Source organism: Pseudorca crassidens, chromosome 16 (genome assembly GCF_039906515.1).
Source record: "Pseudorca crassidens isolate mPseCra1 chromosome 16, mPseCra1.hap1, whole genome shotgun sequence".
Lineage (NCBI taxonomy): Eukaryota > Metazoa > Chordata > Mammalia > Artiodactyla > Delphinidae > Pseudorca > Pseudorca crassidens.
In genome coordinates, this window is record NC_090311.1 from 37,276,607 (window position 1) to 37,304,149 (window position 27,543).

Consider the following 27,543-nt stretch of genomic DNA (forward strand, 5'->3'; position numbering starts at 1 on the left):
CTAACACACAAAAGGTGCAGAGTAAATTTTTTTATATTAACGACTGGTAAGGATTACAAAGACACCCTATCACCAAGGAGACTGTGACTCCCCAAGTCCTGTGCAAAGTGGGCTTATAGTGGAACTGAAAAATTGTTCCATGTTAAAGTGTTCTCCCCTCTAGAAGCTGCTAGTTCAGATTCCTGAACATGAAATACAAAATCAAAGTAAAAGTATTAAATTGATATGATTGGTGAGAATGATGGTGATGTACCTTGAGACTCCTACTGAAAATAAATTATAAATTAAGATAGAATATTTTTAAGATGTAGGAATAAAAACAAGAAAACCCTACCTGATTAAGAAATACAATGTTGTAGGGGGGAGTGACCCAGATAGCAGAGTAGGAAGACCCTGAGCTCTACTCTTCCCATGGGCACACCAAAATACAACTATTTATAGAACAACTGTCAATGATAATGACCTGAAAACTACCAGAAAATATTTTCCACAAATAAAGATATAAAAAAGGAACAAGACAGGAAGGAGGGGTGAAGATGCAGTATAGTCAAGGCCTGCACCCCTGGGTAGAGGACCCACTTAAAAATATATTAAGAGGGTAAATCTCATGTTGTGTCCTTACTACAATAAGAAAGAAAGAAAGAAAGAAAGAAAGAAAGAAAGAAAGAAAGAAAGAAAGAAAGAAAGAAAGAAAGAAAGAAAGAAAGAAAGAAAGAAAGAAAGAAAGAAAGAAAGAAAGGGAAAGAAAGAAAGAGAAATAAAGGAAGGAAGAAAGGAAGAAAGAAAGAAATGCAAAATTGACTCTTAGACAAAACACTGAGAGAATGGAGCATTAGTGACCTGCAAAACAAGAAATATTCAAGGAAGTTCATCATGACAAGAGAAATAAGACACAGGGAAATAATGTAAATAAGAAGCTGGGTTTCTCAAGCTTCTAACCAGAGGTACAATAATAATAATGATGTTAATAATAATTTATTATTAATAATAATTGTAGTAGTTTATTACCATTGTGGATAACAAATTACCACAAATTTAGTGGTTTAAAACAACATATATTTATTATCTCACTTTCCATGGGTCAGTAGTCCAAGCATGGCATAGCTAGGTCCTCTGTTCAGGGTCTCACCAGGCTGCAATTCAGGTGTTAGACAGGCTGCTTTCTCAACTGGAGGCTTTACTAGGAAAGAATGGGCTTCCAAGCTCATCCAGGTTTTAGGCAGAATTAATTTTCTCATAGGTGTATGACTGAGAGTCCCAATGTTTTGCAGGTTATCAGCTGGAGGCCACCTGCAGATCCTAGAAGTCACACACTGTTCCTTCTCATGTGGGTTTCCTCAACATATCTGTTTGCCTTTTCAAGCCAACAAGGAGAATCTCTTGCTCCAGTCTGCTAAGATGGATGCTTACATAATAGAATGTAATCAGTGGGTGACATCCCATCACCTTTGCCAATTCTCTTGTCTAGAAGCAAGTCTCAGGTCCCTCCCACACTCAAGGGGAGAGGATTACACAAATTCATGGACACTGGGAGGTGAAAATTATTGGAGGGGTCACCTTAGGGTCTGTGCTCCACATTTTTATGACAAAAACCTGCTTCCTTAGGGAAAGGAAAATGTATTTAATTTTGCAAACATTCCTCCATCAATCTAATTAGGTCTTGGTAAACTTCATAGGGTGCATCCTGTCCAAGGTAAAAATCCACATGATTGTAGTGTGGAATCAACTTGAAATAGATAAGCCTGGTAATTTTAGGAAGTAAATTCTCAACATCTTTGAGATCAGCCACAGGGTCCTGTCCACCGCTCCACACTGCTGTTGGAACTTCCATCTTAGAAACGTTGTATAGGGGAGGTGTACGCTAAATAAAATTGAAGAGAGAGAAAAATAGTTTTCACAGAAAACCACACTATAGAAGTAACGTTAACTGTCAGTTGTTAAGCAAGTTCTTCAAATGCTAAAAATGTGCAATTAGTACATACTTAATGATATATAAACATTAACATGTTAAAAATACTTGAAAGTACTTTTCTGCAATAATATGAATTGTGGATTAAAAAAAGACAACCATTATATTCCTGATTTTCACTTTTGGGAAAAAAGAAAAGGATCCCAGAGTAAGAGAGGCTCTCATTTCTATGGGGGACCATCTTTCTAGTAGCACTTGGGTTGAGAGTGTATCCATTTCAAACAAAATATTGAATAGAATAAATATAAATATCCCTTCTTATATGCAGAAATCGGGGCTCAGTGGAGTTAGTAACACTTGAGAAGACTCTTTAGGGGGCATTGAGACTAATGTACAAAAAAGACATTTGAAAATAATGTTTAAAAGGAGCCAGCCCATTACAGAGAAATAGAGTGGCTATGATGCTAATCCCCTGGCAAGTTTCCCTTCTTTCTGGTAACACAACCTTTCTTGTGCTGATTCAACAAATCCCAAAACCCCAGTTCCAGAGTGGTCCAGGGTTATCAGTCCTGGTCAATTAATCCTTCATTCTTCTGGCCGCAGTATAATTGTACGAGCAATGGGCACATTACTAAAATTGGGTCAGAGTTCTCTCGGGAACTTTTTACCGGAGCTATTGAGAAAATATTGCCATTTTCTTTGAGTTTGCAGTTAAAAAAAGCTTCATGAGCTAGGTATACACTGTTACCATTGTACTACTATCTTGGAAATAGCCTAAGAATGGAAACAGCCTATGCAAGCAGAATTGAAAGAGACTGAGAGGGAGAGAGAAAGAGAGAGCCTGAGAACGGTATATAAGTCCCTGGCTATTGTGCGTTTACCACTATACCTTTTATTTCAGTAAAACTAAAACATTTTTTAAAAATATAAAATAAAGTTTATTTCTACTACTTACAATGGAAAGAGTTGCATATTCTATGGACTAAATTGTGTTCCCCTCAAATTCATATGTTGAAACCCTAACCCCAAGGTGATTGTGTTTGGAGGCAAGGCTTTTAGGAAGTAATTAAGGTTAAATGAGGCCATAAGGTTTGGGTCCCAATCCAATAGGATTTGTGGCCTTATAAGAAGAGGAAGAGAGAGAGATTAATGTCTCTCTGTCTCGTCAACCACATAGAGGAAAGGCTATGTGGATACACATGAAGAAGGTGGCTTTCTGCAGTCCAGGAAGAGAGCCCTCACTAGGACCTGACTGTGCTGGCACATTGATCTCGGACTTCCAGCTTCCAGAACTCTTAGAAATACATTTCTGTGGTTTAAGCCACTCAGTCTATGGGATTTTTTATGGTAGCCCAAGGAGATTAATACACCATAGTTAATTTTGGCAGCAAGACTAGGAAGAAAAGGTAACATGGACCAGGTTATAAATCCTTAGGAAACAGTAACATTGGCCAGGGAAAGGTTTCTAAGAGGACTAGAAATGTGCCTGGGGGAGACCCCTGACTCGGTGACTCTGCACCTTGAGTTCTCCTAGTAGAGAGGTATGAGGCAGAGCACATTGGTATAGTCATTGCACATTTCACTGTCACTGGATGGGTCTTTGCATTACCAAATTTATCAAGTATAATTCCCCTACCCTGTAATACTGGGAGGCCTTGGACCTGGGCTTAGGAGCAAGTGGTAAATGGGAATGTGTAGCTATGAGAAGGCAATGTGAATGGCAAAGAAGGAAATGAGTGCAGATTAGCACTGACCAGTAGTGCACTCGAGGGAAGGGTGAACTCAGAAGAGCCTGGTGCAAGGCCCCAATGCAACAGTGCAACTGATGAAAGAAGAGGCATGCTCTTCCTGACTTGACAGTTTTCTCAGCAGAATAATACAAAGCATAAATATTCAAATGCAAGGATGGAGAGACATAAACAATAGAAAAACAACACAGCACAGAGTGGCAAAAATATTTGCAAGTTTTAAGGCACAAGTGGGTCTCAGGGGCCTCTGAAATGAGAATACATTTACTGCAATAATTTAATACCCTGCTAAGAATGAATGGGGGAGCCCAGAAGATGGCAAAGCAAAAATGAACATCAAGATCAAGATCCAAATGATATATGGTGGCCTTTGGCCAAGAAATAATTTTTTTACTTTCTTAGTTTTACAGGATTGGTGATTATATTGGTAATCACACCTGCCTAATTTATGGGGCTCTGACTTACAGTTGTGACAAAGGTTACTGATGTTTAAAACTTGTATATTGTTCACCCTCAGTCTGTTTTAGGTTTTCTTTTTTTCCCCCAAAGTTCCAAGCAAAAGATTCATATTTGAACCTGAATGGCCATGTATTTTGATAGAATCTGCAAGCACAGTGATGAAGTTAATACTTGTGATTCAACTCTCATTCAAATAGGTATTTGAGTCTTATAGGGTAAGGCCATCATCTAAAAAGCTTTTCTTAAAGCAACTATGTACTCTTGCTAGGACAAGGAATTGGTTAATTACAAGAGTAAATAGTACTTTGACACAGTGTGTGAGTTTGTGTGTGTGGGCACACACCACCCCACACACATATAACTATAGCAGTTTAGGAGAAAAATCAGATTTTTCACACTAGTTGAAATTATGCATTTTCACTATTGTAGTTATTATGGTGGCACTGAAATTGATTTTTTTAAAGTTTCCAAAAAAAAAAAAAAAAAGGTTCCAAATTTCCGTCCATATCCTTGATTTGAAAAACCCATGTATCTTTGATGACTATTTGTTTAATTTAAGCTCAGTCTATCAGCAAGAGGCCAAAGCCATCATTGGATTTCCTTACATACTGAAAAAAAATAATAAAAATAATAATAACAACAACACCTATTTGCTTTAATATAGAGTTTTTGCTCCAAAAGTCTTCATGTATAATGTCAAGAAATATTTTGACATATCATTATCTGGCAGATAGGACTGCTTCTCCTTAAAGGTGATATTCCTGTCTGGAATATCTCTAATAATTCATGTACTTTTAAAAAATGACTAGTAAAAAAAAAAAAAAAAAAAAAAAAAAAATGACTAGTAAATGACATCCCAAAGAATTATTAGGAAAATGTTAGTTCATTTTATGAGAGACAGTTAAGAAGCCAGAGAATATGCTTCAGAAACAAAATTATGTATCTTTAATTCTTTCTTTAAAATATGGTCTTAATTAAGTGCTGAGAATTTCTATTTTTTGAAAAGGAATAAGTGTAGTGGAAGAAGAACGGACTTTTGATCCACGAACTCCTGTGTCATATTCTGGTTCTTTATAAGCTAAATAATTTTGACAATTTACCTAAAACTCTCTGAGCTTCTGGAAAAATAGAGACAATAATATTTACCTTGGAAGGTCATTCTGAGGATCAAAAATAATGTTATGGCACATGGTAAGAACCCAATAAGCAACATCTGATCTATACAAAATATCTGGCATAGTGAATGGGGCCTAGTAGGTGCTTGATGAGTAGATACTATTTTTTAAATTCACTTGCAGTATGCAATTGTTTGATTATTGTTGATATTATACCTGGTGGAAGTGCCTCATGTTCTGATCAGGGTTTCCCCAATCAAAAGCTTGGAACTGACCAGAATTAATAGCCTATAATAAGATAAAAATAATAAACATGTTAAAATGATGCAAGAAAACAACATACATTTAAAGACAGTTAACAAAAAATTTATACAATGGTTTGACATAATGTCCCACTCTTTAGCACATGAGCTAAAAGTCAATATAGATTAATAAGTCAAATAATAAAAATGATAAAAATTGATACTAATTCACGGAACTGACTTATAATCCTTTCTTCCCCTCTATACTTTTCCAACAAAAATCCTCAAGCAGTGATGGCTTTAAATATTACAATGTTGTATACATAGAAAATGTTTGAAAGATGCTAAATTGAATGATTCTTGAATATCCTGGCTTCAGGAATTTATATATATTTTAAAAAGGCACCAACTATACATTTCCTACATTAAAAAATGACTGCTATTATTATTTAAAAACTTTATGCCGTATCATCCTTGTCAGATGGTCTAGGATATTATGATTATATTCCTTATTCTTAAACATTTTTGTTGCTTTTGAAAGGAATGCTCACTCAAAGAACACCCTCAGGGCTTTCTGAGGTATAGCCTCTGTCTGTCTGTCTCCTGTCTGTAGAGCCAAGCAGCCCACCATGTTGTCAGTAATTTGGCCATGGACTGAGTGTCTGAGACAGCGTATGTAACCTGTTTTCATTTAAAATTTTAGACTTCAGATATTAGAGTAGAAGCATTAATACTTCTAGGGGATCCTTCTTCTGTTATTTGCTACCCATGTTGGATTGAGGAGACAGATAATTTTTACCTTTACCTCAAGCACTTCACGAAATTATTCTCAGACTACTCCAAGGATTTTTTTTCCCCTTAACTTGAATCTCAGATTTTTTTTTCACATTGATTTCGTTCTGATTTTGTGTTTGAAATGGTTCCCATCGTGATTTATATTGACAGAGGCAGTAGTCTGCAGCTGTTGAAATTCTGTAGGTTTTCAGCAATGAGAGGCAATAGAGTGTACAGTTAGGAACTTGGGTTCTAGCATCAAACAGACCTTGTTTGAATCCAAGCTTAATGGATTATTAAGTCTGTGATCCAGGCAAGATATGTAACTTCTATAAACCTATTGTCTCATCTGTGCAATGGAAATGACAATAACATTCTTCTTATAGGGTTGTGAAGATTAAATATGGTAATGCATAAAAAGCATGTAGCACCTGGGAATGTTCAAGAAATCACTCTTTTTATTAATATTACTACCATCATCACTATCATCATCATCTGTGCCTTAGCTCTCTACATAACTTATGACCAAGTGTTTTATCTCCCCACACCCAGTTATTTCTATTCTGAAGAGAACTTTCTGTCAAAGGAGAAGAGATATCTTTAAGAAGAGTCAGCTGTGAGGTGTGTAAGGGGTTGGTTATGACATCTGTAGAATGGGAAAATCAATGCCTTCATTGAAAGATTGTTATGAGAATTCATAAGAAAGAATGAGACAGAATTAAATCGTATATTTGGACGACAAGGACACATAGTAAGTGCTCAATAAATGTGAAATTGAAGTTGTATTTCCTGGAAAGGCATGCCTATCACAGTCTACCTGTCTCCTCACCAGTAGGAGGCTCTGTGTCCAGAATATCTTTCTTCCTGTAGGAACTTGAAGGCTTATCTTCTGGGGGTGGAACTCTTCAAAGAATTTCAGAAATCCTCAACTAGTATTTCAGACTATCTATAGCAGTGATTCTCAACTTTAAAGCATGGAACAAATTTATCAGGGTGTAAGTTAAAATTCAAATTCCTAGGGATCTCAGATCCCTATTAAATGTTTTAAAGTATTTTAAACTCAAAATGTGTAATTAAATATTAAAACTTTGGGAAGAACTTTCCCCCCATACACACACTCATACATACTTGGCTCAGAAAGCTATACCAACAGAATTTGACTTGCCAAATATTGAGTAATATAGTAACAAAAATAACATAACCCTTAAACTGAGAGTAAAAACAGAAACAATCTATTTTAATCCCTCTCTAACATTTAATTTCCTCTGAATTAAGCAATATTTCCACACTCTGAAATCGCCCATATCCCTATTAGAGGATAAACAGATCTTTTTGGAATAGCCTGTATCCTGTTATATAAAGCTCTATTAGAGCTAATGATTTTGCAAAAGAGGAAACACAAGCTTTTCCTAAAAAAGGCAATTCAGAGTAATCTAAAGGTCAGAATTTAGTCAGAATACCTGGGAACCCAAACACCAGATACAGAGGACATGGAGAATAGACGGGAGTAAAGGAAATCAACATGAGTTGATGCTGATTCCAGAAACATCCACCTGACAGTAGCAGAACCTGTAAAACCCTGCAGCGAGCTCTCTTGGGAGTGCTCCTCAGGGATCTTGCAGAGATATGTGCGTGTCATATCATGAACAGGGAGCACATACCTGGGCCCAGTGCAGCATATTCTGAACAGATGTTCCCGCGGGGCTTTGTGACAAATAAACATCTAAGCGACTCTGCAAAGTAAAAAGATTCTTACCTGAAGGCTAATCATATAATCACACCACAAGTAAATCTGAGTATTTTTCTCTCTCCCTTTCTCTCCTCTCTCTCTCAAGGAATAAACATGTACCATACCCTCTAAAGACATATTAACCAAAGAAGAAGCCCATCTTTAAGAACTTTTTTCTCCCTCATTTCCATACTTCTGTCCTGGGCAGTATCTTTGTAAAGCCCACAGAGGGCATCCTGCTGGTCAAAGATAAAAGGTAATGTACCTTTTCTTTCCAGCCTCACCTCAGACAGGTCTAAGAATATAGACAGTCAAGAGATAAAATCCCCAGTGATCTTCTCCTTCACCCTGTGATAAGTCCTAAGGGACATTCCCAGAAAGTTGTTCATCATGAAAGATTGAGAACAGATCTGAATGTTTTATCATGCCTTCTTAAAAATTTGGTAAATGTTCTGCAGGACTCTTTGACAGTTTGTGGGACATAATCCATCCAGTATTTAAACCTCTATTAATGATTAGATTTCTTTTTGAATCAAAAAAATCTTAATTTTTAAATATTTCCAACAGCATTTTGTTTGCTTTAGTATACAAGAGAGTTATTTTCCACCAGAGTGAGTATCTGAAAGATCTTGGAGCTTTAAAAAATATAGCTACTTATGAGCTACCCAAACCTATGAAACAATACCAAAATCTCTAGGGTTGAGTTCTGGACATGTGTAATTTTTGAAAGCTCTACAAACTCTACTTATGTATCCCTGGTTATGCTCCACTAAAGTAAACATCCTTGCAGGCACAGTAATATTCTATAATCCAGTCCACAACAGCGAGAGAAAATGGGCAATCTGACTGTATAAATGTACAATGAGGGCATCCAACGAATGTTCTAGGATATCATTTTGTGAAGTCTTTCTTTAGCAAACTCTTAGGCCATGTTGAGAGGGTGTTTTTTGAAATTGTCTCTATTGAGTTTGCTTAAACGTCTTTTTACTTAGCTCTACACGGTACACTTCCATCTAAGTGAAAGGCAAGCATGGTTTCCCTAGTAAATTGAGAAAGTAAGAAAGTCATGTGAAAGGCAGTGGCTAAGGCATGCTTTGCATAAACAGCCTTTTATAAATCTTGCTTGAAATCAAGGAAAATGTTAATCACCGCTATCCACTGAGGGAGGCAAGGGTCTAGGCAGAAGTCTGTGAGACAGACGGAGACCAACTTCAACTTTGTCCCACCCCTGGTTTCAAACCTGTCTGCACTCTAGCTGGGGACAGTAGCTTCGTCTTTTTCTCCCTCCCACCCCTTCGGGTCAGTTAGAGGTAGCTAAGGAAGGAAAGGCTCTCAGTTAAGTTGGAAAGGACTTGATAAGAACCTCAACAATTATCCCTCTCAATATCACTTGAACAGTGAGTCTGTAGCTGTTATTGAAGAGCCATTCCTTTACCCCTTTGGATAAAAGACATAAGTCGTTCACAAAATGACTATGTCCAAATCACCTATGAAAGTAGAAAATTGGTTAAAAATTAGATGGCTGGGCTCACTCCCTGAAATTCTGCGTCAGTAGGTCTGAGATAGGGCTCAGGCATAGCAAGATAAATTTCAAAACCATAGCCTAAGTGAAGGACTCTTTAATGGTGACACTTCGTCCAACAACAAGAATTGGTGAGAATTTTCAGCGGCAGAGACTTCTCAAATCCTTCTATTAAAGCAGGTGGACTCTCAGCTTTGGTTGGAACCCCTAAACATGCTAGCTACATTCCAGGAGACAAAAAGGAGACTTTGAAATGTGGTTTCCATGCAATGTAGAATGAACTCTCCTTACCTCTGTGCAACAAAACAATTGCTTTCCTGGATCTGACTACTTACACGTACCATGTTTAAGTTTTTTGGGTCAAATCCACTCCAAGTAAATAGAAAGTTGCTGCAAATACGATGAAATATCTTCTGGTTGCATACCTTGGTGGCAATGAATCGGTCAAAAAGTATGTGAGGATAGAACATCTTGTCACCAAACAACATCTGCAAGATCGATTTAAGACACCATCAAGCTTTTTCCCAAGATCTTTTACTTGGAGTGCTTTTTGGGACTTCCCCTAAAAAACTAGTCCCCGTAGGAAATTGGTAAGCCTTTGGAGTCAGGGTTGCCTTGGTTTGATTCTAGACTCTGTCTCTTATACCTTAGGAAAGTATTTAATTTCTATTATTTAATAGAAATTAATTTAATAGAAATTAATTAAAATCTATTAAATAAATTTAATTTCCATTATCTTGAATTTCTTCAACTATAAAATAGAAAATTAATATGCACTAAGTAGAACTGCTGTGTAGATAATAGGTCACATTTAAAACGCACTAGTGCAGAGGGGAGTAGGCAGAATAGTGGAGTAGGAAGACCTTGAGTTCATTTCTACCCACAGGCACCCTAAAATCACATGCTGTGATCTCAACTACTACACTATACTGTCCTTGATAAACTAGGGGGCACCAGAGAGAAATTTAACCTACTAGATTAAACCAATCAATCAATCAAATCAGCTCTTGCTGTATCTGTGACTGAGGAATGACATGAGAGACAAGCCTCTAAGTTAAAAATGAAGACAGCAGGGTAGAATGGCAGCAGAGTGAGCACCCTGAACCCTGTTGGCAAAATTGTACATCATCAGTAAACCTACATGTGTACCTCGAGCATTCCTAGATGTTTGTAAAATGTTATTTGTCTCAAGCTGTCTTCTCTAGAAATCAATGGAAATAGGGCTAGTTTTAGTTACTACAGATTTAAACTTGGGGGAAAGTTGTCACATACCTTGATTACTTTTCTGGAAAGAGTTGTTAATTTTTTTATAGGAGTTTGGGTGTATTTCACAGTGGTGACTGGAGCCAATGCAAAAAATATCTTAATCCTTTTGGCCAGCTCTGGATTAGTAGAGAATGCTATGAAAGCTGAAAGGGAAGAAGATACTAATTCATAGATTTAGAACAATTCTTAATTCACTTTAAATTATAGTAAAAGTAGTTATATTTAAAAAGTAAAACAAAGAAACTCAGAGTAAGTACCATTTTTAGGGAAGGATTTTTGAATTTCTGAAGGTGGAACTGGCTAATTCGGAATAAAGTGAGTTTCCCGTCCCAGAAGGATGCAAATCTACTTATAGAGAATGTTGCAGAAAGGGTTCAAACATACAGTGTGGGGGCTTCCCTGGTGGCGCAGTGGTTGAGAGTCCGCCTGCCGATGCAGGGGACACGGGTTTGTGCCCCGGTCCGGGAAGATCCCACATGCCGCGGAGCGGCTGGGCCCATGAGCCATGGCCACTGAGCCTGCGCGTCCGGAGCCTGTTGCTCCGCAACGGGAGAGGCCACAACAGTGAGAGGCCCGCGTACCGCAAAAAATAAAAAAATAAAAAAAATAACATACAGTGTGGGGCATGTCTAGGTAAACTCCAAGGGCCATTCTAGCTTGACGATAGTCTTTGGTATCAGACAAAACTGGGCTATAATTTTGGCTTCCCATTTGCTAGCTATGTGAAAACTTGGGCAACTTAACCTCCCCTGTATAAGTCTCAGTTTTCTCTATCTATAAATATGGAAAATAGAATCCTTATAGAATAATTCTTTTGAAGGTTAGATTATATATATATATACACACACACACTTTCTAATTGGCTTTATCACCATTAGAAAGGATTCCTAAGTTCAGCCATTTGTAAAATATGGATGACAATGCTCTCAAATAACTGGTGTAAATGCTGTTGGTATTGTCAAGGTCTCTAGCTGAACAGAGAGCAGTGAAGAGAATGGAATGCCTTGTGGCACTGCCAACGTAGCCCACCCACACACATCTAGCCTATCCCAGCACCCACTGGGAACTGACTAAAAGTCGCACTGGTTGTGACATATAATCACTGAGATTTGTAATTCTCTGCTTTTTTTTTAGTGTCCCTCACTAGACTGTGAGCTCTTTAAGGGAAAGATACATACCATATTTATTTATCTTTGGTTCCCCAGTATCTAACCTGGTGTCTGTCAAGTGTTGTTGGGTACACACATGAATAAATAAATAATTGTTTCTCTTTCAGGCTTATCCATCAATCTCCAGATTTAGTCCTGGGGGGAAAATCCCTAAGTCATCCACACTTTATTTATTTGCTCTTTAGAAACCAGCCAGACAAGATTGTTTCCCAGCTCAGAGTCCCCAAGCTAGAGACTGCACAGAGGGAAGAAATCCTGACCCCTTTCGTGAATATGAAAAAGATCCCCTGACACTCTCAGATCACACCTGCCCCAAACACACCAGTGGTGGTGCCTTGGGAGTGGCCCACATAGTAGAGTCGCTCCTGTCCAGTTTTCTCTATGATAAAATTGATTGTGGCTGGAAGGTCATATTTAGCCATCTCATCCAAACTGCCAAAGAAAAAGAACAACAACATTGGAAAAAAAACCCATCTCATTTTTAGGCTTGCAATACTTAAACATATTCATTGCAGACCTAGATGTTTAGCTTTTGTTAAATGTAATACTGGAATCAATACGTGATATCATGCGTCTGTGCAACTTTTGAGGATATGACCTTGATTGCAAGAATAACTTTTTTAAGAAACTGAAATCAGAAAAATCTGACTTGCAAAAGCCTCCAGAGGCTTTTCACTTAATTCTATAGCAGATTTACCAAACTCCCTTGAAAAGAAAAGTTACCTGGAATGCTTATTTTAAAAACAGAATAAAACAAAGAGACTTGCAGACTTCAGCCCAGACAGACTGAATCAAAATGTCCAGGGAAGAGGCCTGGTCATCTGCATATTTATCAAGCACTTCAGGTGCTTCTTTCCTGTATGTAGTTGGGAAAACACTCATCTAGGGAATCATGATGTTATTTGCAATTGTGCCATGACACAACTGCCCTGGAGTGTGGAATTAGGGAATGCAAATTGGCTTCCAGGAATGAGGCCAAGGAACAAACAGCTTTAGCGACCTTCAAGGAATGGTTCTTAGCTCCACTACAGGGGCCGGGTTTGCCTCTGTGACTCAGCTGGCCTAACTTTTAAGGAAGACAGCGTCCACAGGGGCTGCTAGCAACTCAGCTCCAGGGACAGATTTCAGCACCACCAGCCTATGGAGGGTCGAGTTCCTTTACTACTCAGTGAATTGGAGTGTCATCTATGCTAAAGGGCTTGGCTCATCTTGGCTTATCGTGAATGTCTGTTTCCCAGGATTTTCAACCAGACCCTTGTTTCTGGTCCCATTTCTTGATCAGTTTCATTTTTCCTCTTTAGTAAGGGTACCAAGTAAATTTCTGGGGTGCCCACTGACAATATGATAGTCCTGGAATTAACCTTTCTAGAGTTGACCTTTATATTTTGATTTTTTTTTCTTGCGTATATACTTTACATACACACACGCCAAGTGGAGTATTTAAAACAACTCTCGAAGCAATAATAAGGGCATTTCTTCAGTGCTTGTGAAGAAAACCTGCGTAGAAAAAGAAATGTCCATTTCCTTCTTGTAGATTCCATAGTGTGCATTTGGACGGAAAGGGAAAATTCAAAGAGCAGTCATCCATATAAATGAGCAACGTACACACTTTATTCATTGGTAGTATTCCCCTTACCTGAAGGCCCAGTATTCTGGTGATGTGGTTGACAATTTCACGTGTCTTCTGGACCAGATGTTTCCCCGGCTGTTCCCCATCCATACATCATAACAAACATCTGCCAGAAGGAAAGCCAAGCTGTTGTTGGGCAGGTTGCAAATCCAGTTACTGGCAGATGCAATTAAGCCATGCTGCAGATACACAGCAGGCTTTGCAGCTGCAAAATACAAGTAACAGGAGTTTTTTATATGAACTTCCTTGGTGCTTACAAGAACATTCTTTTCCTGACTCCCTGCAATACAGAAGGAAAGTTAAGAGATGAAATTTGGCACCAGGCAAGCCGAGGTTCTAGGGTTTTGAACTACTTCTGAAGCTGGGCAAGTTATTTATCCTCTCTGTGTCTTGTTTTTCTCTTTGCAAAATCAGAATTATGTGCAGTGTATTGTATTGTTATACAGCTATTGGAGTCAGATTGTCCTGATTTAAAATCTCTTCTGCTGCATGTTAACCTCTTTGTGCCTTAGTTAACTTATTTTGTAATGGGGAATAATAAAAATTGCTATCTTATAGTATAGTTATAAGAATTAAATTAGAATTAAAATACATAAAATTCTGTCCAGCACAATAAATACCTGCTCTACAATTATTCACATTAACGACATTTTATTTCTCAAAAAGCATCTGGTGACAAAACTAAACTTTTTCCAAGATAATAACAAAGACAATAAAAATGTCATTTATTGAATGTTTCCTGAATGCCTGGCATTATGCTAGTTAATTTGCATTGTCAGAAAGCAAAATGCAAGGTTTTAAGTGAAATTTACACAAGGTAAAATTGTTAATATGACGTAAAAATCCTACTCACAAGTAGAATTGGAACAATTTGACTAAAGAAAGAGAAAAAAAGAAAGAAACGGGGAAGTGGTGCTGAAAACACAGAGAAGAGAAAGAGAAGTGACTAGGATATTTCAGTCTTTTATAAATGGTCTGTGATGCTGTGTTGGTACCCCAGGACTTTCCCTTAGGTCACCTTTGGAGCTAGACCAGTTTCCTGAGATTGAGTAGGCTAGATTGGCCTCTCAGAAAGCCTCAGCCGTCTGGAAGTGAGGATAAAGTTTATATCCATTAATCCATCTTTTGAGGAAAAAGAGAAAGAAGAGGTGTTACTAATTCTGCTAAATTACAGCCAAAGAGCTGTCACGATCCATAGCCCCTTTCTAATCTGAGCCCTTAGGCAGCTTCTCATTGCAGAGACAGCTTTCATCGCATGCCTTTTGGCAGCTACCTGGCAGAACTGATAAGATAAAAGTTTGTGGAAACAAAGTTCTTGTGAGTATTTCCAAAGGTAATGGAGTCATTTTAGGGGATGGTCAGTTCTGTAAAGTGAACAGCACCGTTCCACCTCTCTCTCTTTTTTAAAATCTAGATTGTCTCTTTAAATAACTAACCCTTTTGATACTGGAAATTTTCATTATACAATGCTCCAAAGAAAAAAAGGAGCTAAGAAATGAGAGAAGAAAGCAAACAGTTCTTGCCAAGTGGATTCCTCTCTTCTCTATAGGTATCAACCTATATGGTAGGGAGCTAGAAATGGCTCTAACTGCATTGAAGTATAGAACTAATAGGGTTAGATTTACTTTAAAAAATAAAATCCCAGTGACTTGCATAGAGAACTAATTACAAATGAAATAATCCCAGTTAGAAAGTTGTTGTAGTAGCTGGAGCACAAGATAATGGTGAAGTTGAAGCCTGGACTTGAGCAATATTGAAGCTGAGAGTTTTCAGATTAGAGAGAAGTTTGGAAGGCAAAATTGATAGGTCTTGGTTATTGGCTGTGTATAGGAAGTGTGGGAGAGAAAAGTACCAAAATGACCCTAGAGTTTTGGTTTTTAAGCCTGGAAAGTGGTATCTCTAGAGTAAGACCAAGTTTTCTTTTGTTTCTGTGTTTGTTTGGAAAGAGGACAAAGTGATGGAGGAAAGGAAAGAGTAAATAGTGTATGTGAAAATGCTTTAAAAACTCCAAAGTGTTACGCAAATGAAATAGTAGAGGTGGTGGTGATGATTTGCCTCCACTTATGGAAGAGAATAGGCTCTATTTCAGAATAAAAGCTGCCCTGCTGCTATCGTCGCATCCAGGAATCTCTCCTTAGGTACTGTTGCTTTCATAATGAAATAAATCCCACCTGTTCTTGGACATGCTCTTCCATGAGGAATCCTGTAAATTCCGAGGATATAACCATCTTTTGTCACAATGTCGTATTTTTCATAAGGATAACCCCAGTAGGAAATAATCTGGCTCTAAAAAGAGGAAACGGAAAGGTATACCTCATGATGTAATCTCTTGATTTTTATACCCACATTTCAATATAGTACTTTAAGTCACAACCTACTGTTCATCTCTGTATCGGAACAGAATGTAGCAGGAAAATCAGGATAACTTGAGGAGGGTTTTAAAAGGAGGATGCATGCAAAGGCATGGGTAAGGCAAGGTGGTGGGTTTCCATACATGCTGGTTTTCTTGGCCTGGTATTATTAATGCACTCTAGTTCAGTCTCCAAATGTTTGATGGAAAATGGCATGTTCATCTTACGAAGGAAACCATACGGCATTGTGCAGAACCCTATGGCTAGTAACAAGTGAGTTGTTACCAACCTTAGACCTGAAGGGAGATGGGAGACAGTGGTTACAAGACCCTGAATGAGAAAGTCAAGTAAAGAGGGCCATATTGAGAGGGGCTGTGACCTTTAGCAGAGGGAGGCAACTTGCCCAAGATGACCTTATGGATGGAACCAGGGCAGTAAACCATCTAGTCTCGCTCCTCTCCCACCTTCTGATCTCCTGCTCAATATGTCCATTGGCTGAACTGAACTGAAAACCAAAGGTCAAAGGAATTTAACTGACCTAGTTCTTACAGGGCAGAAAGAAAAGTGTAAAGACTAGAGAGTGGATCTAAAGGGGTAAAAACAGAAGATACCTCATCCACAGATATACAAGGAAGAGGGGAACTACCGTTTATTGGTCATCTTCCACATAGAAGATGGTTAATACCCCTTGTTTTATTAATCCATATAACAGGTCTTTGAGATAGAATTATATCCATTTTATAGTTGAGAAAACTGCATTTCAGGGAGAATAATAATCTGTCCAAGACTGAACACTAGGAAGAGATAAAGACAAAATTTAAGTCAAAGTTAGTTTAGCACCAAAGCATATGCTTTTATGATAGGATTATGCATTTTCCCAGGCTGGGCACTCACAAGAGGTGTGCACATATTGTGCAGCTATATAAAGCACTGGTTATGAGAGCCCAGACTCTAGAGACAAGCTGTATGGCATTGAATTCCAGCTCTTCCTCTTATTAGCTGTGCAGCTTTGGGCAAGTTACTTAACTCCTTCGTGCTTCATTTACTTGAACTGCAAAATAAAGATAATAATAGTATCTCTTCACAGATATGTTGTGATGATTATACACACAGTAAGTGCTCTATAAATGTTTATTATTCTTCTTATCATTAGAGACTAGCCAAAAAGCAGCCAGACCAGGGAGGAAGAAAGTGTCTGTGAATGTGGAAGGAGGAGGAAAATATTTTCATGGAATGTGAGCTCAGTAGTGTGGTAGAAGCTTAGGAGTACCTGCTGGATACTTTGGAGAGAGAAACAAGAAGAGACACTAAGTAAAAAACATCGACAGTTCCATTCTTAAAGTTCTAATACAAACTTGGGTATGGGTGAGGACTTCAGGGTGTACAACGTACACAAGAAATTGTACATTTCCATTGGAATGAAGCATTTAGCAAACATTTGTCATTTGTCTTGTTTTTGTTTTTTGCCTAGATCTGTTCCGTTTCACTTTATTCCAGTCCACTTCTGGTATGAATTCCTGCATGTTAAGACACTTTTGTTTATAAGCAACCCAAACCAAATCTGGCTTACTAAACTGAAAATGTACATGGATAAATTAAAGGAACTGCTCTAGAAAGAGCCTCCGGAAGAGCTCAAGTATACTCCATAGAGATCATCAGTAGGAACTCATGAACCTTCTCTTCAGGAAACCACCATGAGATGGTAGTTCAAACTACCAGCAAAGGAAGTATTACTGCCCCAATTTGGGTCAGGTCTTTCAATTCTTTGGTTAGTTAGCTATGCCAAGGGACAAGGGAGGAAACACAGATTTAATCAGTTTAGAATTTTTAAAAACTAGACAGGCATACCAATTGCATCTAAAATGACAATAGCTTAATAATTCCTTCTCTTAGTTTTTTTCCTTAATGAGTGACTTACAATATTCATATTAGCTTCCGGATTTGTTGAGCTTCCTTCATTTTGACTACCATATATAGGTCCAAGAAGAAGCATCCAGCATGTTGCTGTTAAAAGCTGCCACATTTGGAATCTGCCTGGGAAAGGAAATATTAATATATTTGTCATCAAAGAGAATTCTACAAGTGAAACTCAGTGTAATCTTTCTATAACACTACTGAGAGAGGGAGTAGAAAGATGTTTCTAGGCTGTGTCTTAACAAGTAATATACTTAATTATTCAAGACTCATCCTATGAAAAATCTGAAATGGTGAATTTTTAGTAAGAAAAAAATGAAAGAAGAAAATGAGGAAAGAAGAAATGAAGAATCCAACATCAATTAAATTTCCAATAGATAATCAAACAAAAGGAGATTTATAATTCACAGAAAAATGTAATGGCAAATGTATTAATCAAAGCACATTTAGTATCTCTAGTTATCAGATAAATTAGTACTCTTCTGATGGTGGGAGTGAGCATTGGCACAACCTTAATGGAAAGAGATTTATTAACATGCATTGTGAATTTTAAAATATTTATATCCCTCACTCAGTATAATTCTATTTCCAAAAGTCTATCCAAAAGAAAAAAATATATATACAAGCATCATTTATAAAATTATCCCTTATTGTCTATGTTAACATAGTGAAATTTGCCAAAATAAGACATTGATAAAATAAATTATGGGGGCAGAAGAAAGGAATTATTCAGCCACCAAGTATTATGCTTTTGTATGATATGTGAATTCCTATTATATAATATTAAGGGCAAAACAATGTAACTTGTACATACATTTTGATAACAAAATATAACGAGAAAAAAAGGACTAAGCATCAAATTTTAATTATGGTTATATCTAGGTGATAACTATTTGGGTGATTATTTTCTCATTTTTAAAGGATTCTCCATACTTTCTAAATTTTCTATATCCAGTATTTATTTATCATAAGAAGGAAGTTATTTTTCAAATAGAAAATTGTGAAAATTATGGGGGGAAAAAGATGACATGTATTCTTCATTTGGCTTTTTTTTTTCCTCATTTGGCTTTGAAACTACTTCAATTTAAAAACAAACAACAACTGCAAAAGTAACAGAGGGGGACATTTTGCAGGACACTTCCCATTAACTACTATATAAAATGAAGATCTTCAAATTATGTTAGAAAACACGCTATCTGCTAATCTGTTTTGTTTTCCTCTAGAAAGAGATAAAGACAAAATTTAAGCCAAAGTAAGTTTAGCTCCAAAGCAAATGCCCTTATGACAGGATTATGCGTTTGCTTAGGCCAGGCAAATAAGAATTGTGTATACACGTTGTCTTCTCTTGGTATCCAGGTGAGATCAGTTCCAGAACTCCCCCACTTTCCTCCCCCATGGAAACCAAAATCCACAGATGCTCAAGTCCCTTATGTAATTGTCATAGTATCTGCATATAACCTATCCACATCCTCCTGATATTTTAAATTATCTCTTTATTACTTATAATATGTAAGTATTATAATGCAATGTAAATGCTATATAAATGGTTGTAAATACAGTGTAAATGCTATGTAGATAGTTGTAGCACATGGAAAGTTCAAGTTTTGCTTTTTGGAACTTTTTGAAATTATTTTTCTGAATATTTTCTACGTGGAGCTCACAGATACGAAGCGCTTAATGTCTACTATGGGGTTCTGTAAAGCAGAATAGTCACTTCTCTCTCTTCTCTGTGCTTTCAACACCACGTTCCCTACTTCCTTTTTCTCTTTTCTCTTTCTTTGTCAAATTGCTCCAATTCTACATTTCGAATAGATTTTTATATCAAATTAACATATAAGAGAGATGGCAAATCTCACCCTGTAGGAAATGGAAGGATTTTTCAGACTATGCCTTCACTATTCTGTTACAGAAAATTCCATGAGCTTCTCTCTTGGATTTATCCAAGTCATAATCCCTGTTGACTATATGTATTAACATAATTAATTTATACCATAATTAATATGATTAACTATATATGAATTAGGTAGTACATATGTAATTTTATATTAATGTAATATATTTATATATAACTAATATTGATTAATATATCCAAATTCTGGTGAAACTCTATTATAATATGGTAGTGATAATAATACCACCACAATAATTATTGTTACTATTACAACTTGTTTTGAGCACCTATTATGTGCCAAGTAAAGTATCAGACATGATTGTGATTATCTCATTTTATTCTCAAAATAATCCCAAGGGATAAGAAATATCATTCCAATTTTATTTCCAATGAAACCTGGTCTTGAGTTCAAGTCATTTGCCTGAGGTCAAAGAGGTAGTGATGGAGCCAGGATCTGAACTCAGGTTGTCTGACTCTAAAGGAAATGCTCTGAATCATCACGCTCTTAACCACTCAGTCCGTTCAGAATAGACATACTAGTGTTCTCTGCTAAGCACCTGGTTAGTGTTACCTGTGGCCTATACACCACAGCGATCATAATCACCATTAAAATCAATATAGACTTTTAGAACCCACCCCAGCCAAACCAGATGAGCATCTATGGGGGTGTGGCCAGGGATCTGCATTTTAAATCCTCATTTCAAGGGATTCATGTGCATTCCCAACCTGTGAAAGACAGACTGACTGGATTCCTTGAGAGGAGAAAATGTTTCATTCTCACTTTTGTCTCTCTGACACCCAGCATGAAGGTTTTGAGAAATGAAATATTGCCTGCCATATCAGTAAACAAAGGATGTCACAGTCATCAGCGACTGCAGCCCTTCAATGGCAAGCAGGTGAGTCCTGAGGGAACTCAGGAAGGAAACAAAGAATACTTGCCATCTAGCAGGCATCAGACTGCAGCCACTCCAAAGGTGAGCCCTGAGGAAACTCAGCATGTGAAAACACAGGATACTGGCCCCAGATAGCTGAGGTGCATATCAAAGGAATGATTTCAGTGAGTCCAGACTCTTGCATCTTCCCATAAATAGAAACGTTCTAAATTCCTTAACTTGAGAGGTCTAGTTTTCTTTCATTAACAGTTTCTTTTGTTCCTACTACCTGCTCTTTGTTGCAAAACTCCTATATATCCTACCTCCCCCCTCGCCTCCTAGGAGCAGTTTTCTCAGGGTTACTTGAGATGCTGCCTCCTGGGCTTGAAGTCCTCAGTATGCCCACTCAATAAAACATAACTCTCAACTTTTAGGTTGTGTATATATCTTTTAGTCGACACTTCCTATAAATGTTTGCCAAATAGACAGATGGATGAAAGAGAGAATGAGTACATCATTTAATCTTAAAGACTATCCCAAATTGACTCACTATTTTGTATCATATCTTTCTTTTACCCCACTGCATTGCTACTCTCCTTTTGACAGCGAGAGCTGATTAATACCTTAGTTCAGGTCTGTATATTACAGGAAAGTAGTAGGGCAATTTAAAAAAATTAGTCTTTTCTCTCAAGACATTTACAATTTAGATGCTCCAACATCTGTTGAGTGATTGATACTTGAGGCCTCTGGGTTACAATCATTGGCAAGTGACCCTGGGACCCCTGAGTTAGAGCAGATCTGACCCTCGAAGGGCAGGCTGGAGAGCTTGTGTGGTTTGTAATGATGCAGGGAGGAGGGCTGTGTGCTGCTTATAGGAAGAGCTGAAGTCTAGTCCCCAGCGATGGAACAAGAATGTGTACTAATCATGACACTTTGTATTTTGCAACCATGACATAAAGCCCATTCAGCTACCTTTGTTTTGTTCGTCTGTGTAATGGATCTGGGTGTGGAAAGGTGACACACCCAGGCAAGAGGTGTCTCTGTGTTATATTTTCTAAAGAGTAGCATGTTCTAACCAAACAGGCTTTGTTCAGGCACTTCTCACCAGGGCTGTGCTTACCTGTGCTTTCTAGGCGTGTGTTTGTAATAGGGAAGAACAAATCTGACTCCATGTTGGATCTGTTTCTTTTACTTTAACCTTTGCTTTCTGTTGCTTTTGTTGCAAGTTACTGTAATCACTGAAAGGATGTTGTCTATAGCTATAAGCATGCATAATGACCTGTCTCAGGGAACCCTGCCCCCTCTGCCTGAATGTTAAACTAAACTACCTTTGTTCACCTCACAGGGAAACATCCTGACCCTGCCCACCTGTGAATGGCTGCAGGAAAGAAGAAATTAACACATCCCCTCCCTGAGTCTGGTGAAACCAGGAGATATTATGCAAGACTTATGGCCTTTTTACTTTACCTGCTCACCTCCCCCATCTCTGTTCTATAAAAGAAGCTAGCATCCAGACCCTGGTAAGATGGTTCTCTAGGACTCTAGTCCACCATCTTCTCAGATGCCTGGCTTTCTGAATAAAGTCGCTGTTCCTTGCCTCAACACCTTGGCTCCCGATTTATTGGCCTGTCGTGTGGTGAGCAGTGAGCTTGGACTCTGTAACATGTTTACCTGCTCTGCCTGATCTGAGCCTCACAATATTTATTATCATTGTTGGGTAAATCCACCTGATTCAGACACTTCTACTTAATGATACTCCAACAATCCTCTAATCTCTTTGACCTGTTTCTAGGATAGCTTCCTGATGAATGCATCCTACATTGACCTCCTGCTGATTCACACTAATGTATATATGGATGTTTGACTAAGAAGAGAGAAGACGTCGTAAATTCCAGGGGACTTTTAGTCCTTAAAGAGGAGACCCTTATCTTCAAGAACCCAGACTAAATCAATATAGATTTATTTATTATAGGTTTATATATATATATATATATAATCTACACAGACTATATTGCTTTATTACTCTAAAGCATTTCACATTGCTTTCCTATAAAACATAACTCTCATAAGATGCTATTTGTAAAAAGAACTCATGGAAAACATACATTACAATATTTAGACATAAATATATGTTTTTTAGACTATATATATGTATATATACAAGCTATATACATGACTTGCTTGGAGAGTCTTAAATTACAATATCATAATTAAGACTCAATATGGTCCTGCAATCAAGACTCTGTTTAACTTATTTAATTTACTTTTCCATAGTTTTATTTGCTCTTAGAATTTTATCATTTGAATAACACCAATGAAACATAACTTGACCCATATTTTCCAAAGAATACACTTGGGAAATTCTAGTTTGATATTTATTTCTTTTTCTATTCATTATACACTGTGATGAAAGTGAATTAAAAGGACTTCCCTGGTGGCGGGGTGCTTAAGAAACCTCCTGCCAATGCAGTGGACACGGGTTCGAGCCCTGGTCCGGAAGATCCCACATGTCACGGAGCAACTAAGCCCGTGTGCCACAACTACTAAGCCTGCACTCTAGAGCCCACAAGCCACAACTACTAAGCCCACGTGCCACAACTACTGAAGCCCATGCACCTAGAGCCTGTGCTCTGCAACAAGAGAAGCCACTGCAATGAGAAGCCCGCACACCACAAGGAAGAGTAACCCCTGCTCGCCGCAACTAGAGAAAGCCTGCACGCAGCAACAAAGACCCAACAGAGCCAAAAATAAATAAATAAATTTATTTTAAAAATATTTAAGGAAGAAATTGTTACAATTAAGGAAAAAAAAAACACCAAAATACTAAGAACCGTGTTGTTATATTTACAGAGTTTTTAAGAACATCCTTATCTTATGTCCCAGAGGTTCTGCTCAATAAGTTTATACTAAGAGGATAAATTCTCAGTTTGAATGTGGAGGAGAGCCCTTTGTATAAAATTACTTTAATGCTTGTTATTTATCATAAAAAATTAAAAACAGATTTTTAGTTATAAAGGGTTGCTTAAATAAACTATGTTAATTAACTTTTGTAGATAAAGCCATTAAAATATATATGAAGACTATATAATAACATGAAAACAAACTTGTAATAGTATGTTAAATGGGGAAAAAATTATTGTTTGGAGGAAGGGTTAGTCTTCATGCTAGGGTATGCAAAGACTTTCCACAAATACATACACACATAACTAGTTTTTAAAAAATCAAATTCTAGATCTTTTACTCTCATATATATTCTCTCCTAAAATTCATATGGCCCGAGATTTCTAACTTCAAGGAGGTTCTCGTTTTCTAACTCTACTTTACAAAGGTAAGGTGAAGCTCTCTCCTCTTTTGAATCTTAACCATGGTGAATTGTCCCAGGTTGTAAAAAATTCCGAGGCCCCTCACAAAGGAACACTTCACAATATTGACATGGGTATTGGGAAAAGGAGAGTTTAATCAAGTATCAATCCTTTTTCAAAAGCAACTATCTCTGCAAATCTTGTAGTTTCTAATTCTTTGCTTTCAAAACACTGAAAAAAGATCTACTTGAGTTGTTAGGAGGTAAATCATTAAAAATTGTTTTTGTAGATGCATCACTGTGATTTGTGATACAGAGCTTCGAAAAGTTCAGAGCTGAATGGCATTAGGTAAACATGGTTTTTCAGCAATTTACATCTGTCAAATAAATGGAAAAGAATTGATTCTAAATTTTGTGTCATCTGTGAATAAATAATAATTGTCATTGGGTGTATGAATTAAAAGGAAATGTTTCATTCATGTCATTAAGAGATTCATTGCTACTAAAATTTGATTTTAATGCTTAATAATTATTCATTGAACTTTTAATATATTTATGATCCTTTGACCAACTGTATTCTAATAAAAATTACAAAGACAAATCATTAAAAAATTAAAAGAAAAATGCAACCTTATAAGAAGTGAAAACAATTTAAATTTTAATGTATATCCACTTTTTAGTTCCAGAGAAGAAAGATCAATTGATCAATAAAAGACTTTTTAAGCATATAAATAAATGACACTAGAATATATATTTATGGAAATATATAAAACACCTGTAAGAAAAAAGTGGAATGGAAATATGAATTCAGTAAGAAAGCAAAAGATATAAAATTTTAATCCATTAATTAAAATATTGTTTTCAATGGATAACTTAGATATTAAAAAACTACTCTATTGAATATATTTTTTAAATTGTATAACAATTTCAATTTAAACTGGCAATATTTGTGAGATACCTTAAAGTACATCCTTTGAAACTATTTAGAATTATGATAAAAATTTTTCATACGTCAGCCTAAAAATATGTAAACATTTATAGAGTTTTGCAAAATTTGTTTGGGCCTATAGTAGTAAAACCAAATTTTAAGCCACTACAATTTTATTTTTTGAATATCTCAAACAAATAAGCAAATCAAAAAAGTATGATCTTCAGAAACTCTGGAAGAATTACTGCAAAATGATAATGGTTATATCCAAATAGTAGGAATAACAATTTTCCTTCTTCTACTAATTTACTTCTTGGTTACATATTTTCCTCAATGACTTTATTAGTTTGAATTATTCTCACAATTAAAATATTTATTATAGTGAATATTTATGATATAAAATATAATAATATACTTACACTAAATAAGAATACTTAGAAATAATTAGCTGTAAATTTAAATGCAGTGAACTCTGAATAAAGGTTCTAGAAGCTTATGGGGCAAAGTCCACAAGTTTTAGTATTTCCACCTTGTTATAACCATTTTGGCAGTTCCTCATAGTTTTTCTTAATAATGAGATTTTTGTCAGTGACACAAATAACTGGGTTTGCCAGAAGCCTGCTGTCTGTCATTTAAAATATCTTGGCCTCTGACACAATTTCTCTTTCTAGCTGACACTTTTAATCTAAAACTGATTAGGGTATTTACAAAAATTTAGATTCTGTCTTGCCCTTACCTCAGCATCCTTCACAAAACTCTGATATTCTCATCTGTTACCAAAGTATAGTGACTCACAAGGTTATACAACTATTGGTAGCAAAGTTAATCAGAATCTAGATTTAACTTACTTCTCTGTTTTCTGAATTCCTCCACCCACAGAGTGAAAGAGTTAATGAATCAGGAAGATTAATGAGGCTATGAACAAGTGAAAGAAAGGAAATGATTGCACGATCAGATGTCCAGGCCTGAAAATTTCAGATTTGAGGATTAAGTATTTTTGTGTCAAAGGAAGAAGGAGTAGGCAGCTGTGATAGGATCTTCAAATAGCACTGAGAGGCTTTTTAGAGCCCAGAGCTATTGCTCTGTGCTCCAAGCCCAGAGGCATCAGAAGACAAAGGAGTACCAGGGTGAATGGGGAAGAACAGACACAAAAGAGAAAAGAAAAATAAATAGCAAATATCTAGAAGGCACTAATTTTCATGGCTCTTCTACAATATTAAGGAAGAAGCACTTGTTCTGCTTGGCAAAATAGCCTCTGAAAGATTGCTGTGTTAAAAATTTTAATATAAAATAAATAACAAAAGAAGAGCTGTGGAGGAAATAAAATTTCCTTCAATTTTTTTTAGACGTAAGATAGGCCAAAGAAGAAATATTAAAGCAAGCTGCTTTATAGTAAAATGACTCCTTTAATATCATATTCCTACCCCCAAATTTAATTCCACACTATCATATTTCCTGCCTGAAGTGTTGTGCGCTAAAGTGACTATATATTTGATACATGTGATTATATATCTTTTTCAGACATGAGGAAAATCTGGCGACAACTTTTTTCTTAATTCTGGAAACAGAAAATAAAGCATAAGTATTAAAAAAAAAAAAGGGCTTCTCTGGTGGCGCAGTGGTTGAGAGTCCGCCTGCCGATGCAGGGGACATGGGTTCGGGCCCCGGTCCGGGAGGATCACATATGCCGCAGAGCAGCTAGGCCCGTGAGCCATGGCCGCTGGGCCTACGTGTCCGGAGCCTGTGCTCCGCAGCGGGAGAGGCCACAACAGTGAGAGGCCCGCGTACCGCAAAAAAAAAAAATTTTTTTAAATAATAATAATAAAAAAAAGAATAAGTGTATTGTAAAAGCAACCAAACAAAAAATAACAACCTTTTGACTTTGATATATAGAATTAAAGGACAATCATTTGATCTCTCAACGTCTTGGCCGGGGGATATTAGTCCATCAGGTTGGCTCATCCTCATCTCCCTAGACTTGAATGCAGGTCTGCAATTATGAGGACTGGAAGAGCATGTATTCTTAAATAACATCAACATTAATATGAACCACTTTTTCACACAACAACACTCAGCAAGGCTATTCATTATGAAGCAGGGGGAAGGAAACTGCAGGTACTTCACAAATTATAAGGGTCCATCAGCAGGCATATCACTTAGTACAGTGATTCCTGCCAATTCCTGCCACATTTCCCTGCAGATGACCTTGCTCCTAAGAAAGAATATTCAGGCTCAAGGCCATTGGAATGAGACAATAAAGGGCTTTTTGAAAATGCTAAACATTTCTAAAAACATTATTTAAATATTATTTCCCAAAGTCCTAGATGCAATCCCAAAGAAAGATCTCTTAAATTCTTAAAAGTATCTTTCACTAGTATTTCCAGGTATCGATATGTGATATCACCTCTCACTGAGATTCAAAAATAACAACGTCTGCTTTGTTAACTGCTACAGCTTTCTGAAAGGGAAAATTCATCTTAACATGACTGGAAAACTCTCCAGTATATCTTCTCCATCTGGAGTGGTCACATTCTACTCTTGCTATGTTTTGCTATCAAAACACGATGTTCCTCACAAACAAAGTTCTGTACCTCCGAATATTTTCCATGTCTCACAGACTCTGCAAATAGATCAATAGTCATTACCCAATCTCTGAAGTCTCCGGGCATCTGTCTTCAAGTCCTGGGAGCTTCAGATAGATTTCAGCTCCTTTCAGAGACAGC

At 36.9% G+C, this 27,543-nt stretch overlaps 1 protein-coding gene across 1 annotated transcript; it reads right to left on the reverse strand.

Moving 5' to 3' along the window:
- Positions 1-982: 982 nt before the first annotated feature.
- On the reverse strand, positions 983-27,543 carry LIPK (lipase family member K). The gene is made up of 10 exons (XM_067710099.1): positions 27,466-27,543; positions 17,833-17,948; positions 15,735-15,849; positions 13,570-13,768; positions 12,256-12,365; positions 10,771-10,907; positions 9,840-9,986; positions 7,909-7,980; positions 5,448-5,519; positions 983-1,861 (listed from the first exon to the last, which is right to left on the reverse strand). The coding sequence occupies exons 2-10, from the start codon at positions 17,935-17,937 to the stop codon at positions 1,622-1,624; spliced, it is 1,197 nt and encodes a 398-aa protein (XP_067566200.1). The 5' UTR covers positions 17,938-17,948; positions 27,466-27,543; the 3' UTR covers positions 983-1,621.

Excerpts from the sequence above, each read along its gene's own strand:
- LIPK (XM_067710099.1), bottom strand. The coding sequence starts at position 17,937 with ATGTGGCAGCTTTTAACAGCAACATGCTGGATGCTTCTTCTTGGACCT. Across the intron at positions 12,366-13,569 it reads CCAGAATACTGGGCCTTCAG|TTTGGATGAGATGGCTAAAT; the intron begins GTAAGGGGAATA and ends TTTCTTTGGCAG. Across the intron at positions 1,862-5,447 it reads ACATGAGGCACTTCCACCAG|CGTACACCTCCCCTATACAA; the intron begins GTATAATATCAA and ends AATTTTATTTAG.